The sequence below is a fragment of the Phoenix dactylifera genome, chromosome 14, assembly GCF_051530095.1.
Source record: "Phoenix dactylifera cultivar Ajwa chromosome 14, Ajwa_hap1_PhDact_Kaust_v1.1, whole genome shotgun sequence".
Taxonomy (NCBI): domain Eukaryota; kingdom Viridiplantae; phylum Streptophyta; class Magnoliopsida; order Arecales; family Arecaceae; genus Phoenix; species Phoenix dactylifera.
In genome coordinates, this window is record NC_143203.1 from 24,796,981 (window position 1) to 24,809,392 (window position 12,412).

Genomic DNA, 12,412 nt, shown 5'->3' on the forward strand with positions numbered 1-12,412 from the left:
TCTTTGGTGCCAGGGTCAAATTGCTATCTTTCTTATATGCAAGTGATCCAAATGCCATGGCCCATGCATGCATCAGTGCCTCTATGGATCCAGGCTAGCCAACGCAAGTGACCTCAAGGATGCAACGTGCACGTCTGCACGCACTGCATCAGCTTGCATGGCGTTGGTGATGCAGAATTTGACTCGTCTGTCTTTTGCACTGTAGTAAAATTTTCGAGTAAAATAATTATTTTAGTTGTTTTGGTAAATTGGATAAGTTAAATCATTCAAGCATATATAGATACATTTATGAAAATTAGAAAACAAAATATGTAATAATTGAATTATAATGTTTGATGAGAAATTCCATAATTGGCCACATAAACCACCATTCAATCAATTGCACAATTAGCTTTTCTGTCAATATATACAATCTCAATAGAATAATGTAGATATCATGTTTCAACAATTCTGTAAAAAAGGATGAAGTCCAATTTCTGCAAAAGATGGATTCAAAAGTCATCTGATTATTGTCAAAAAGTTTTCTTCTAAATAAATGTAGAAAGTTCTTAATATCTATATAGCATAAGTCAATCTATCTCATGCCATACATAGTTCCATCATTGAAATCATGGTATCAAAGATCTTGACATCACTCGTAAACAATAAAGCACCATTAGCATTTCTGACGATAAAATCTGCTCTACTACCATATTGTCATTGAAATTGCCCCTAAGAAAAAAAAGGAGGTCAGGGCTCCAAAAAAAATTTGAATAACTTGAGAAAATGCAGAAACTTCATAATAAATTATTCTATTTCGAAAATAAACTATCCTTTGTTCAAAAATTAGGATACAAGAAAATCAGGTTAGAAGATCGGATGAGAGCGGTGTAATGTACAATAAATTATCATTTTAACAATTCCATATAATATAAAGAAAAAGGTGGTATTTGTTAATTATGTGCTGTTAAAAATTAAAGAAAAATAATACCTCAAAAAATAAAGAAATACCATTGATTTGATGGCCTCTGCAATCTTTTTCCCATTTGGACTTCCGGAGTTTCCGATGGACGTGAGATCACCGTCCGATTGGTGTGCTTCCTATGGACTCGCAGCCGGTGCCACGGATTTCTCGGAATCGTTGAGTTGACGTCACATCGCTCGTACCCATGTTGACGTCACCACGAAACACAGGAGATGAAGACACGATCAGCGGCACGTGTGGAATTGACATCCAATTTCACACGCTTTCTGGGCGGCCGGCACCATTTCGGCCGTAACTGCGTCGTTGTGTGTGTATGGGTGTCATCCGGTCGGGTTCGGATCCGATGCGACCATCTAATTCCAAATTTTTAATATATTTATCACATTCGAATCCCAACTCAAGCTCTATATCTATATCTAATATCGGATAAAAAAATATATCGAGTCAGATTATTTCATGCATCCAACGTACTATCTCAAAAACCATGATATATAAAAAAAAATGATATCACAAAATATTGGAAACATAGAGATACATCCAGTTATTATTTTTTGTTGATCCTACAACCAGGAGATAAAAGGAAAAAATTCTAATGCTGAGCATATAATAGAGACATTTTTTTTTTTTTACAATAGTATCTAGCCACCTCCACATGGGAAAAAACTATGGATCTTTATAAAAAAATGTCTATGGATTTCAAAAGTGCTTAGTATAGCTTTCATACAAAAAAAAAAAAAAAAAAACAATATATCTCAAATCCATAGCATAATAAACAGGCACATAAAGTTGTATTCATCACAAAACCAAAATTATACACAAAAGATTTCATTGAAAGGACAAAGTTTTATGATTGCTCAAATTTATTGTGCATTACAATCAAAATGCCATTTTTTTTATATTTCCAAAACCTATAAATAAAAATTTCATGAAGTGAGTTTATTTTAATTAAAAAAAATATTATATTCTTTTATCACTTTTTTTCAATAAAGTTATATAATGAAAACTGAATGGATATACAAAATTGGTAGCTGTTACAACTACAAGCCTATAAAATGGTGCATGAGTACGTGACTTTGGATTTCTTTTCAGGATTCAAACCCTACATCAGCTTATTAGGTCCAATATTTAAATCCGAACACTATATTTCAGGTTGATTTTGGATCAGGTTAGCAGATTATTAACCTCTACTCGTAACATCGATGTACTAACTAGCAACTTCTATACCAGCAGATTACATTGTAATCACCAATGCATGATTTACCTTGTCTACCACTAAAGATCATTAATTGCAAAAAAATACTTTTTCATGAATCATGCTATTCCTTTTTGGCACACCACTCTGCTCTTCATCTTGACATGGTATCCAGAGAATCGCCAGCCCCCACATGACACTCACCTAACATTGATGTTACACCAATCTTCGGTTGCCACATCTAATTATCTTGATTGGAAAGTAATTTTTTGCAAAGCTACTAACTTTTAGGCCAAAGTCAAACCTCGTTGCAGGATATATATATATATATATATATATATATAGTTTGCTTAATGATCCAAATCATTGCCTTGTTGCCAGTATTTGCTTATAATAAAGCACCCAACTGTTCTTACTTTAGTTTTACGACGAGAAGAGAAGAAAGATGAGCCTAGGCATAGCGTGGACTTCAACGCTCTCTCAAAAGTCTTCCTCAAACTCTCTCCGGCCGGCTTCTCTTCCCCCACCTTCTCATAGAATGATTTCAACTCTCCTCCACTGACCAGCGCCCTCAATACGCTTCGATCGAGAGAGAAAGAGTGAGAGAGGGAGAGGGAGGGGCAAGAAAGAGAGGAGTCGTCACCTTTCCTCCATCCTGTCTCGAGGATCTTATCGCCCCATTTTCTTCATATATTCTGTTGGTATTCTCTCTGTCTACGTAAAAAAAGAAAAGGGAGTATATTATTTTTCATACATATATGTATATATATTCTTGACCTTTTTCGAAGTGTTATTGTTACATGGCATAGCTCTCGTTCTCAGTAGCTTCCTTTCTATTCTCTTTGCTCTTCCCCATGTAAATACTTCGAAAAGAAAGAGAAAAGGAAGAAGAATTAAAGGCATCAAATCTTCCAATCCAAATCTCCGAGGTAAGTTTTCTCTTCTTTGCTCCCTTTTCTGTTTCTTTATGGCAGCTAGCTGTTAAAGATGTTTGCTTTGGTGTTCTCAATGACTCTATTGGTTTAGTCTATGGGTTAGTTTCAGTTTTTTTTTTTTTTTTATGGAATTCAGTTTCAGTTTTTTGATTGAATTTGTTTAGGTGAAATATTGTTTAACAACCATGTTTAGTTGACTTTATTTCTAAATTTAGTCTAATGCGTTTGCTGGAACTCGGAATTGTTTTTTGTCTCAATTCTGTCGATTGGTATGCTTAGTTCTATAGAATGAATTTTCCTTAAATTTGCATTCAATATCCTCTTGTCGATCTCTTAATCGAACTGCTTATTTGAGTTCTAGAAGAATGTTGCAAGATTTTCCCTTCACTTCCTTCTGATATGAGGGAAAAATAAACCAAGTTTTGTCTCTGTTATCGGTGGGGAGCTTTGGGTATCTTAGTCTCCTATTCCTTCGATTTATCTAGATACAGCCTCTGTGATCTTGGAGCAAAGGAGGAATTTATCCAGTTGCCCAGTTTCGTAGGCTTCTAAGGTTTCTTTTCTATAAATGATCTTGTTTATAAGAAAGGCAACAAGCTGTGATCCCACGTCGCCCTGCTCCCATTTCCATTGGCATTGTGTTTCAGTTGTTCATGGCTTTATGTAATGGATGCAGTACTTCAATTGACTTCTGTGGTTTTATACATGCACTTCAATTTGCCCATGCACTTCAATTGGTGTTTTATTGAACCATCCTCAGTATTTCTTTTTGCATTACGGATCCGACTACTTTACATGCACATTCTCTCAAGATCACTTATCACTTCATTTGGTATAAACCAGAATTCAAAAGTTGACTGCTGTCTTCTCCCCTCCACATTTGATTCAATCTTCATTATGGAATTCTAGTAGGATTCATAGTGTTTTAGTCTTCTTATGTCAAATAGGATTCCTTTTAGGCAAGACATATCGAGGTTAGGGCTTTCCATTGCTCTTATGTATATAGACATCTTAATTAGTCTAAAATCTGGAGACCATTTAATCTGTCTTATACTCTGACTCACATGTTACAGAGCTTGTTTTTTGGTAAGATCAGAACAAACTAAAAGGCTTGGAGGAGAGGATAGATGCCAATTTTCTTCATTGGAATGTCTGTTTAAATTTTTGGCTTATATATTTGGGGCCTTCAGACAACCATGGAGGGCAGTTACGCTAAATTCCGGGTTGTGAGATGCCCAAAATGCCTCAAACTTGTGGTGGAATATGCTGATACTCCAGTATACCGGTGTGGCGGATGCAGCACGGTCCTTCGAGGTTGGTTCTTTCTCCACTCTTTTTAAACACCAATGCATTTCCATTTCTCTTTTTCTTCAAGATATCAATTTGATCTTCAACAAAACAAAATGCCAAAGGAAAATATAGAATCAGTCTTGATCATCACTGTAAAGTTGAACATATCAGTTTTGATGATTTTTTTTTATATATACTTGCAGCCAAAAATAGTACTGCTGCTGGAGAAAATGTTAACACAAAATCAACCGAAACCAATAATTCTGAGAGTCTTGCAGACAATGGCTTCTCAGATAATGGATCAACCTCTTCTGTGAAACAAATGATTGCATGCTCCACAAGTGCGCACTCTTCGGAGTTGGAGCACGAGGAAAAGGAAACCATGCTTTCAAACATCTACTCCTCTTATTCAAGTGCAGAACATAATCAGCCAGAGGATGGAGAAACCTCTGGTAAAGAAAATGGTTCAAATACCAATCAACTTGCTGTCAGAAGTGATGCATCCCAGAGCCAACCAGATGAAGGCTTTCATTCTAAAACTGAGGTGGAGGAATCTCTGGAGCGACTTCAGCAACATTCAGGGAGCTCAAAGGTAATGAATAAAGTGGAAGAACCTCCTGACTCCAGCCAGAGTGTTGCCTCTGAGGAGGATACGGTTGAAAGAGGATCCGGTGACGGGCTTGACCTTAGTTACTCTCAAGCTTATGATGGCAGTATATCTTCTTCTGATGCTGGGTGCAACAATCGCACCCGGGAGAGATTTCTGCGTCGATCTGGAAGAACTTTTAAACAACCCAAAGTTTTGGATATGGCTGATATCAAAGGAAAGCGAGGGAGCCAAATGACAATTGATGTTGAAGCAGACCTTCAGGTCAGCAGGACCCTCTCATCAAAATTATCAAATGAGAGGCATGGCTCCGATATCATGAGGAGCTTTAATATGAAGAGAGATGAATTCTCTTCCAAATATGGGATGTATGAACTAGACAAAGAGACCTCCTTTCATTCTGAAGATTTTCATTCAGTACAGAACTGGATGGAACCAGAAAATGGACCTACAGGTTCTCCATCAAGAGGATCGCATTTCCAACATGATTTTTCCAACAGCAAATCATCAAAACACCTCAGATATGACAGAGTGAATTCATTAAGGAATATGGATGAATTAAAAAAACTTGTTCATGGATTTTGGGATCAAAGAACAGAAGGGAGAAAACCTTACTTCAGAGGCACTGATTGCGAGCAGCAATTCTATCACAAGTCCAAGCACCAACCTCCTCAGTATTTTAAATCAAACTTACTTCACCGTCCACCTGATGCACTTTATGGCCCGAGACAGATTACATCCCAACAGTATCAGTTCTCGCAAATGGCTTTCTCCGGAGAGCCCTGCTGTTCCTGTTTGTATAGCCGTCTGGAAGACCAACGACTGCAGTTGCAGAGCAACCGCTGTATTGATGATATATGTAGAGCTCATGCCTACACTTTGTGCTCCCATTCTTCAGCAGCTGGAAGCTCACGTACGCTTGACCATGAGCAGGAGCTGTTGCGTTACAATGAGAAAAGGAAGCCCAAAAAGAACCATTGCCGGCCTATCTCCGGGGGTGCTCCTTTCATCATCTGCAGCAATTGCTTCGAATTGCTTCAGCTACCAGCTGATTTTCTTGTATTGAGGAGGAGACTGCATAAGCTGCAATGTGCTGCCTGTTCCAAAGTTCTTGCACTATCATTTCCTGCTAAAGCTTGCATTAGCCCTCAGGCTCCTCCTATCAAGGAGGTGCATCTACACGCCGAGGAGGCCGATCGCACGCTGCATATCTCGAGAAATTCTTCTGCAGGAAAAAATGTCAAGCAGACCTCAGGGTCGCAACTTCATCGGCTCATGGGGTACTCTTCAGCTAGTGAGCTACTATATCGACGTTGGGATATTGATGGAGGTTATGAAAGCATTTAGAATATCTGTGGTACCTCATTCTGACAGACCTTCTCAGGAAAGCATGCAATCGATGGATCGAGCAAGTGACGAATGTGTCTTTCATGTCATGAGCAAATAGGACCTTGTACTGATCCAGAGGTTCTTTGCTTTATGATGGACTGGTGAAAGAGGCTACAAGGGAGTTGACGCATGAACTGGCGAGCCTGAAATTGCAAGTTCATGCAAATGAAAGTACTATCCCAGATCCTTGATATCCCAGATTCTTGTTAGCTTTTGTGAATAGATGATTAAAAACCATTTGTGAATAGATAATCAAAAACAATCTCTCCCTCTTCACTTAGAGACTATCTGAATGATACAATTTTTTCAGCTCATGTCTGCGTCATTATTTTTTTTTTCTCTTATATATTGGCAAATCTTCCTTCATGGAATTCTCAGCTTTCACAACTATAGTATTGCCTTCTCTGAAAGGTACTTCGTGTGAAAGGCCCTTGCATTTGGCCATTTGATGGTACCATGCTAGCTTCCATCCCCTAAAGTAGAATTTATAGTTAAGATCACATACAAGCTGCATTGCTTGAGATTTTTTCACTTCATATGACAAGCGTATTTCTCCAGTGTCCTGAAAACTTGCATTACCAGGTAAAACGGTTATTGTCAAGAGTGTCTGATTAAACTTTAAGAATTCGACTTTTTATAGGAAAAGAGTTAAGTGATTGGATAATTTATGAGGACGTCAGCTCATACAATAGTTTGACTACATAGTTTGATGACAGTGCTGTGTGTAACCAGCCAGAATCCAACAGAAAAATACTTGGGCAACAATCTATTCGTGTATATTCGAAACTCGCTTCAGTTCAATGACGACCCTTTTGCCCCTTCTAGGCCATCAAGAGCTGTGTGAATGCATCATCCTTTAAACCAACTTCCTACCAATGCCGCTGTCTGATACAAAGAATACATGCAACCGCGAAGCTGTCTTCAGAGTTAAAATGGGCTGCAGATTTCCCAGTTCAGCACTGGAGACCATCCCTTCAACTAATTTATGGTGTCCTAAGAACCATGATCGGGATCTGAACTGCTATCAGAATCTGAGTACAGCTCAACAGGCCTATTCCTGTTCAAATTTGCTTCAAGTGGTGGGAGGCTATCATCAACGTCAGAATTTGATCCCTCTTCACCCCCAGATGTTGGTCTTTGTACGTGGGATTTTGAATCATCCACCATTGTAGTTCTGAAGATGGCAGGCCTGCATGGATGTCAACAAGAAATACGGCAAAAAGTCACATAATTGCTAAAACCAATACGGGCACAAACATAAGTTTCGCATTCAAAGTGGTTCTAGTTAAGTGAGGTTGTTACAGTGTCTCCCATCACATTGAATTTCCAATTCCGTGTCTTGATTTAAGAAAGGCAATGTCCCATAAGTTTTGCATTCAAAGTGGTTCTAGTTAAGTGAGGTTGTTACAGTGTCTCCCATCGCATTGAATTTCCAATTCCATGTCTTGATTTAAGAAAGGCAATGTCCCAAAAAACTCAGAATTGGTTTCATCTAAGATAATGTTAGTTATCCAAATTGGAGAGAATTCAGAAGTTAAAGATGAATACAGCATTCATGATGCTAACAAATTAATGGAGGCACATGTAATAAGATGCTCAGTATATGAAAGATTATCTCATCATGGTTAGAAAGGTGAGTACATTCAACCATCGAGAAGCTAGCAAACAGTGAAGCTTCCTGAAAGGACCGTTTATGTGGATATTTCCTATTTTATTAAACATTAACAGTTTTCTATCCCCCCCTGACATATGAATTTCCTCTCTAGTATGTCTTCTCCTTCCTAATCCCCATTTTGCCATCCAGCTCTTCTTGGTCATCATGGTCTGCTCCTTCTCTTTTGTAACATAATGCTAGGAACTTAGCAAAGTGGACATTTACTTGTTTTCGGTAAGTGAACAACCTTTTTCTTTTGAAGTCTTGATCAGCAATAACTTACGATTACGGAAAAGAATATTAGAACTTAATTGAAGTTTTTAGAAGTGATCACTCTTCTCTAAAATAATTACTTCTCCTATAGAATTAAGTGCAGATTATTTTACAAGACATGCCTCATGTATAATCAAGATACAAGACTAAAAAGCATATACGAACTCATACAAAAGAAATATAAATTGTAGATGTATTTTCAATTCTTACCAAAACAGAAATTGGAGATGTATTTGCTAGTTATAATCATAAAATTAGCAAATAAATTAACTGCCTGCCACTACAGCAATTAAGATACATTTGTACATTTCAATACAAAGCATGAAGCCCATGAATCAAACAGCATACCAAATACTGATAAATCTTTTGGGAACACTAAGCAAAGAAAAGAGATTAATTTCATATAATTCGGTGGCTGATTCAAACTAAATCAAAATTCAAGAGTACTGTGTTAGAAACAATAGCAAAAAGCAACCAATCAGTGATAAATCTGACTGTCGGGATAAAAAATGTACGAGGGACTCATGGAGAATCCAGGGAAAACTTTCCGAAACCATTTCTGATAAGATGTTGCATATTGATGTTTTCCTTCCGTTGTACTCCTCAAAGATGATTTCCATAAGTTTCCTACAGTGATTCTGAGGAATCCAAGCAATTGGTTTAGTTGTTCATCTGATGCAAAAATAGAACATTGAAAAAAAGGTTCTGCTAAATGTGGTTGACAGCACTAAACATTCTTATGCTTCCCTTTATCACTAAATACTGGGCTTAACTTATGAGAATTAGTATTCGTTGTATTTTCTTTGATATGTTGGCGGAGACTTCTCATATTGAAGAGAACCAGATTAACAGTATCACATTTACCCTGCATAAATTGGATCTTGGTTCAAGGAGTCCTGTCTCTGCCAACTCTACTAAGAAGACATTAAACCATAATAATCACATACTGACTCACCATTCTGGAGATTTTTCAAGCTTGCGAACTTGGTCATGAAAAAGAACTCGTGAAACCATACACACTATCTTGCTACCTGATTCAAGGGCCTTCTCCCTCCCACTTTCATCTACCACAACGAAATTTCCTGCATAGTCAATGAAAATGGAAAATCACTTCAAAGGCATTACCAAGTGCTTGGAAAAATGATATACAACTAATAATAGTAAGAATGCTAAATTTACTAGAAAAACTAGATGTTAGTAAAGACTAACATAATTCTTTTTTTTAAGGTCAGAATATTCTAGAATCACCTTTTTTAATCCAAAAGCTCCTCTGGAATTTGGCTGGGAATAGAGCCAGAGATTTAACGGCTTTGGCATCCATAACCTAAGAAAAGTAAAACAATATATAAGCAAGAGCTTATGGGACATGAAACAAAGCACCGAGTTCAGGTCTAAACAATAGTAAACGTAACAGAAGTATCATATTTTTTTTAAGCTGTAGCTTCAAAGGCATGAATGATGAGACATCATATTGTGCAAAGATTTGCTGGGTTATCACAGCTGAATCTTTGTCTCGGTTTGGAGATAACTAGCTATTTCTTTGACTTGATGATAAAGCTGCATTTACCCCAACATAATAGAAATCTATAACACTCATGCAAGATTTAGATTCTATCTTTATGACATCAATTGCTACAATTTTGGTAATCTCCTGCCAAAGCAATAACTTACCAGGCACTCCCGATCTTTTTTGCGGTCACATGCCTATCCATTTTTGTCATTCAATCATTTCAAAGACTAAATCTTCAGCCAAAGATTTCCTATATCTTGATCTTTTTGCCTCTAAAACAGCATCTAAGTTTTCCCACTCCTGTTTCACAAGCTCTCCTTACAAGCTTTATGAGCTATATTTTTATAAATTGACCATACCATCTCATTTGGTTCTACATCTCTTTCTTTCTTAATAGATCAATTGCCACTTTCTCTACCAATTTCAACAATTTTCTTTTACTATGTTTACATATTTATATTGACATCTCTACCAAGCTACGCTCATCCATTTAACAATCTAGACCTTTCTTATACTACGCAAACAAAAACAAGCCAAAGTTAACTCATACTCAGCAGCAATAGGCACTAGCCCAGTATCCTCATGGTCAAAGTCATTCAGGAAAATGCCAATACCTAATAATCAATGAACATGTTTAGTGATGAGGTCAAGGGAGGTCGGACTTCGGCCCGCGTGTCCAGCGCCAGGGGGAAATCTTCCGCCCTCCGACCTCGTCCCCACCAGTCTGAAACAGCGGAGGCGACTGCTTCTCACGGTTCTGCCCCACAAAAGGCGTCTCTAAAGAGAAAGGGGTTGCCCCCTCCACTTAAGGAACAGACCTCTCCGCTATTTAGTCGATGTGGGACTAAGTCCAGGCCCCTTTATTCCCACAACATTTAGTAATCCAAGAAGTGAAAGGCTAACTAATTACAGTTTGCAATTCTTTTTCTATATGTAACTAAAGGGGCACAAACAGCATAGCCACATGCAGCAGAAGCTGCAATGTATCAATGCGCAATCGAAAGTATGAAGCCAGGAATAACATCACTGGCTGTTATGCTTCCCCCAGCTATAAACAAATCTCCAGAAGAAGAATCAGTCCAAAACCTTTCCTTGTAGACCCGACAACAAATAGCCAAATTCGAATAGAGCACAGCTAGATTCAGACCTCAAGCAAAATATTAAGGAAAACACTTCTATAAAGAAAAGGTAACACACTAACGATATGTTCTCAAAGACAAACGCACCAACATAATGTCACCATTGAAAGCATGCTTTCCCATAGACCAAAAACTGCACTGCAGACAAAAAAATAAAACTCACAGAAGGAAAAAATAATAATAGTTTGGAAAGCAACCACTTCAAGATTTCTTTTTTTTCCATAAAAATTTGAGAAATATATGAGCCACTGTTCATGTATGCGCATGCGAATATACACAAACACACATCCGCATAACGAATCGTAGAATAGCAATCAAAAGATCAAAAAAATCGCATGAAGATTAACAAATTTAGATGAATTTTACCAAATATTATCTCTAGCAATTAGAAAAGAAGGCGGCCCTACCTCGATGACGTTGGAACCCCTAAGGGACACGACCTGCATGATGCTCTGCCCTTCTTGCAGAGAGAGCCCTTCCTCTTGGGATGCTCTTCTCAGATTCTTTCTCCCCGATCTCATGGTGTTCGACATCGCTTCTCCGCCGAGGTCCTCGACGCCGGAGAACCAGGACTTAAAGTAAGTGCTGCCGCCGCCCCTATTTCCGCGGCACGCTCATCTCTCTCAGGGTCTTTCAATCGACCTACTTTATTCGTTAGGTTAAGAGTCGCGCGCGCGGCCTCCAGGGGTCTTTCTATCCTCCGTTGAGCGCAGGAGCGGCGCCTAAGCCCGAGCCCAGACCATCCAATTGATTCAAGCGAACGAGGCGGAAAAACCCGGTTATCTTATTTCTTTGGCCGGACTTTTAACACGTAGGCTTTTGACCGCTTCCATTTTACTTTTTAGTCCTAGATTGACTTGTACGAGATTTACCCATGCCTACACCTGTATCATGCATATTTATAACAGTTCTTGTATTCAATTATATTATTTTTGTATGCAGTTATATGATCCTTGTAAACGTTTGCATCAGCAAGGAAGCAGACATGACTGCAGATCTTACAAACAAATGATCCATGTACAAAGGACATGCAAAGCATGACGGATGACAGATTTGCACCTTAAGTGGCAGAAAAACATGTCGAAACCAAATAAATCTGCATATTGACGCACAGCTCATGGAGAAATATTTTTATTTCCGTCGGAAGTTGTGAAGGCCTAAAATTCAAGTCATGCAGTAATCACCAGACTAGACAGCAAGCACATCTTCAGCTATTTACTGTTCCACAGGATATGCAAGGCATGCGACCAGCTGGGAAAGGACTAGGAGAAAGCATTTGATAACTGCCTAGGATTCCATTGACAGGTGACATGTCAGTGGTTTGCCATGTCTCTATTATTTATTTGAATTGACAAATACACTTTTAACACTTTTGGTTAACTTACTTCTCATGTTTCTCCACCTAGAGTGTCCTGAGAGAAGAGCATCCTTACTAAGGAGTGCAATGGATACAAAGCTC

At 38.2% G+C, this 12,412-nt stretch overlaps 2 protein-coding genes across 4 annotated transcripts; one reads left to right on the forward strand and one right to left on the reverse strand.

The window, feature by feature from the left end:
• The first annotated feature begins 2,521 nt into the window (after positions 1–2,521).
• LOC103706007 (uncharacterized) lies at positions 2,522–6,691 on the forward strand. Of its 2 annotated transcripts, XM_039132381.3 has the most exons (3): positions 2,522–3,085; positions 4,165–4,405; positions 4,585–6,691. In XM_039132381.3, exons 2-3 carry the CDS (start codon positions 4,288–4,290, stop codon positions 6,333–6,335), a joined length of 1,869 nt encoding a protein of 622 aa, XP_038988309.2. In that variant the 5' UTR covers positions 2,522–3,085; positions 4,165–4,287; the 3' UTR covers positions 6,336–6,691. The 2 variants fall into 2 exon arrangements, with proteins under 2 accessions (XP_038988309.2, XP_089783280.1); XM_089927154.1 differs by having other exon boundaries at positions 2,582–4,405.
• Positions 6,692–7,008: 317 nt separating this feature from the next.
• Positions 7,009–12,282, reverse strand: LOC103705972 (Nucleic acid-binding, OB-fold-like protein). Of its 2 annotated transcripts, none has more exons than XM_008789893.6 (4): positions 11,361–12,282; positions 9,553–9,628; positions 9,260–9,386; positions 7,009–7,566 (listed from the first exon to the last, which is right to left on the reverse strand). In XM_008789893.6, exons 1-4 carry the CDS (start codon positions 11,484–11,486, stop codon positions 7,371–7,373), a joined length of 525 nt encoding a protein of 174 aa, XP_008788115.3. In that variant the 5' UTR covers positions 11,487–12,282; the 3' UTR covers positions 7,009–7,370. The 2 variants fall into 2 exon arrangements, with proteins under 2 accessions (XP_008788115.3, XP_038988310.3); XM_039132382.3 differs by lacking the exon at positions 11,361–12,282 and adding an exon at positions 11,041–11,185.
• Between the last annotated feature and the right edge of the window lie 130 nt (positions 12,283–12,412).

Excerpts from the sequence above, each read along its gene's own strand:
- LOC103706007 (XM_039132381.3), top strand. The coding sequence starts at position 4,288 with ATGGAGGGCAGTTACGCTAAATTCCGGGTTGTGAGATGCCCAAAATGC. Across the intron at positions 4,406-4,584 it reads ATGCAGCACGGTCCTTCGAG|CCAAAAATAGTACTGCTGCT; the intron begins GTTGGTTCTTTC and ends ATATACTTGCAG.
- LOC103705972 (XM_008789893.6), bottom strand. The coding sequence starts at position 11,486 with ATGTCGAACACCATGAGATCGGGGAGAAAGAATCTGAGAAGAGCATCC. Across the intron at positions 9,629-11,360 it reads GGGGTTCCAACGTCATCGAG|GTTATGGATGCCAAAGCCGT; the intron begins GTAGGGCCGCCT and ends TACTTTTCTTAG. Across the intron at positions 7,567-9,259 it reads CTTGAAAAATCTCCAGAATG|GCCTGCCATCTTCAGAACTA; the intron begins GTGAGTCAGTAT and ends ACATCCATGCAG.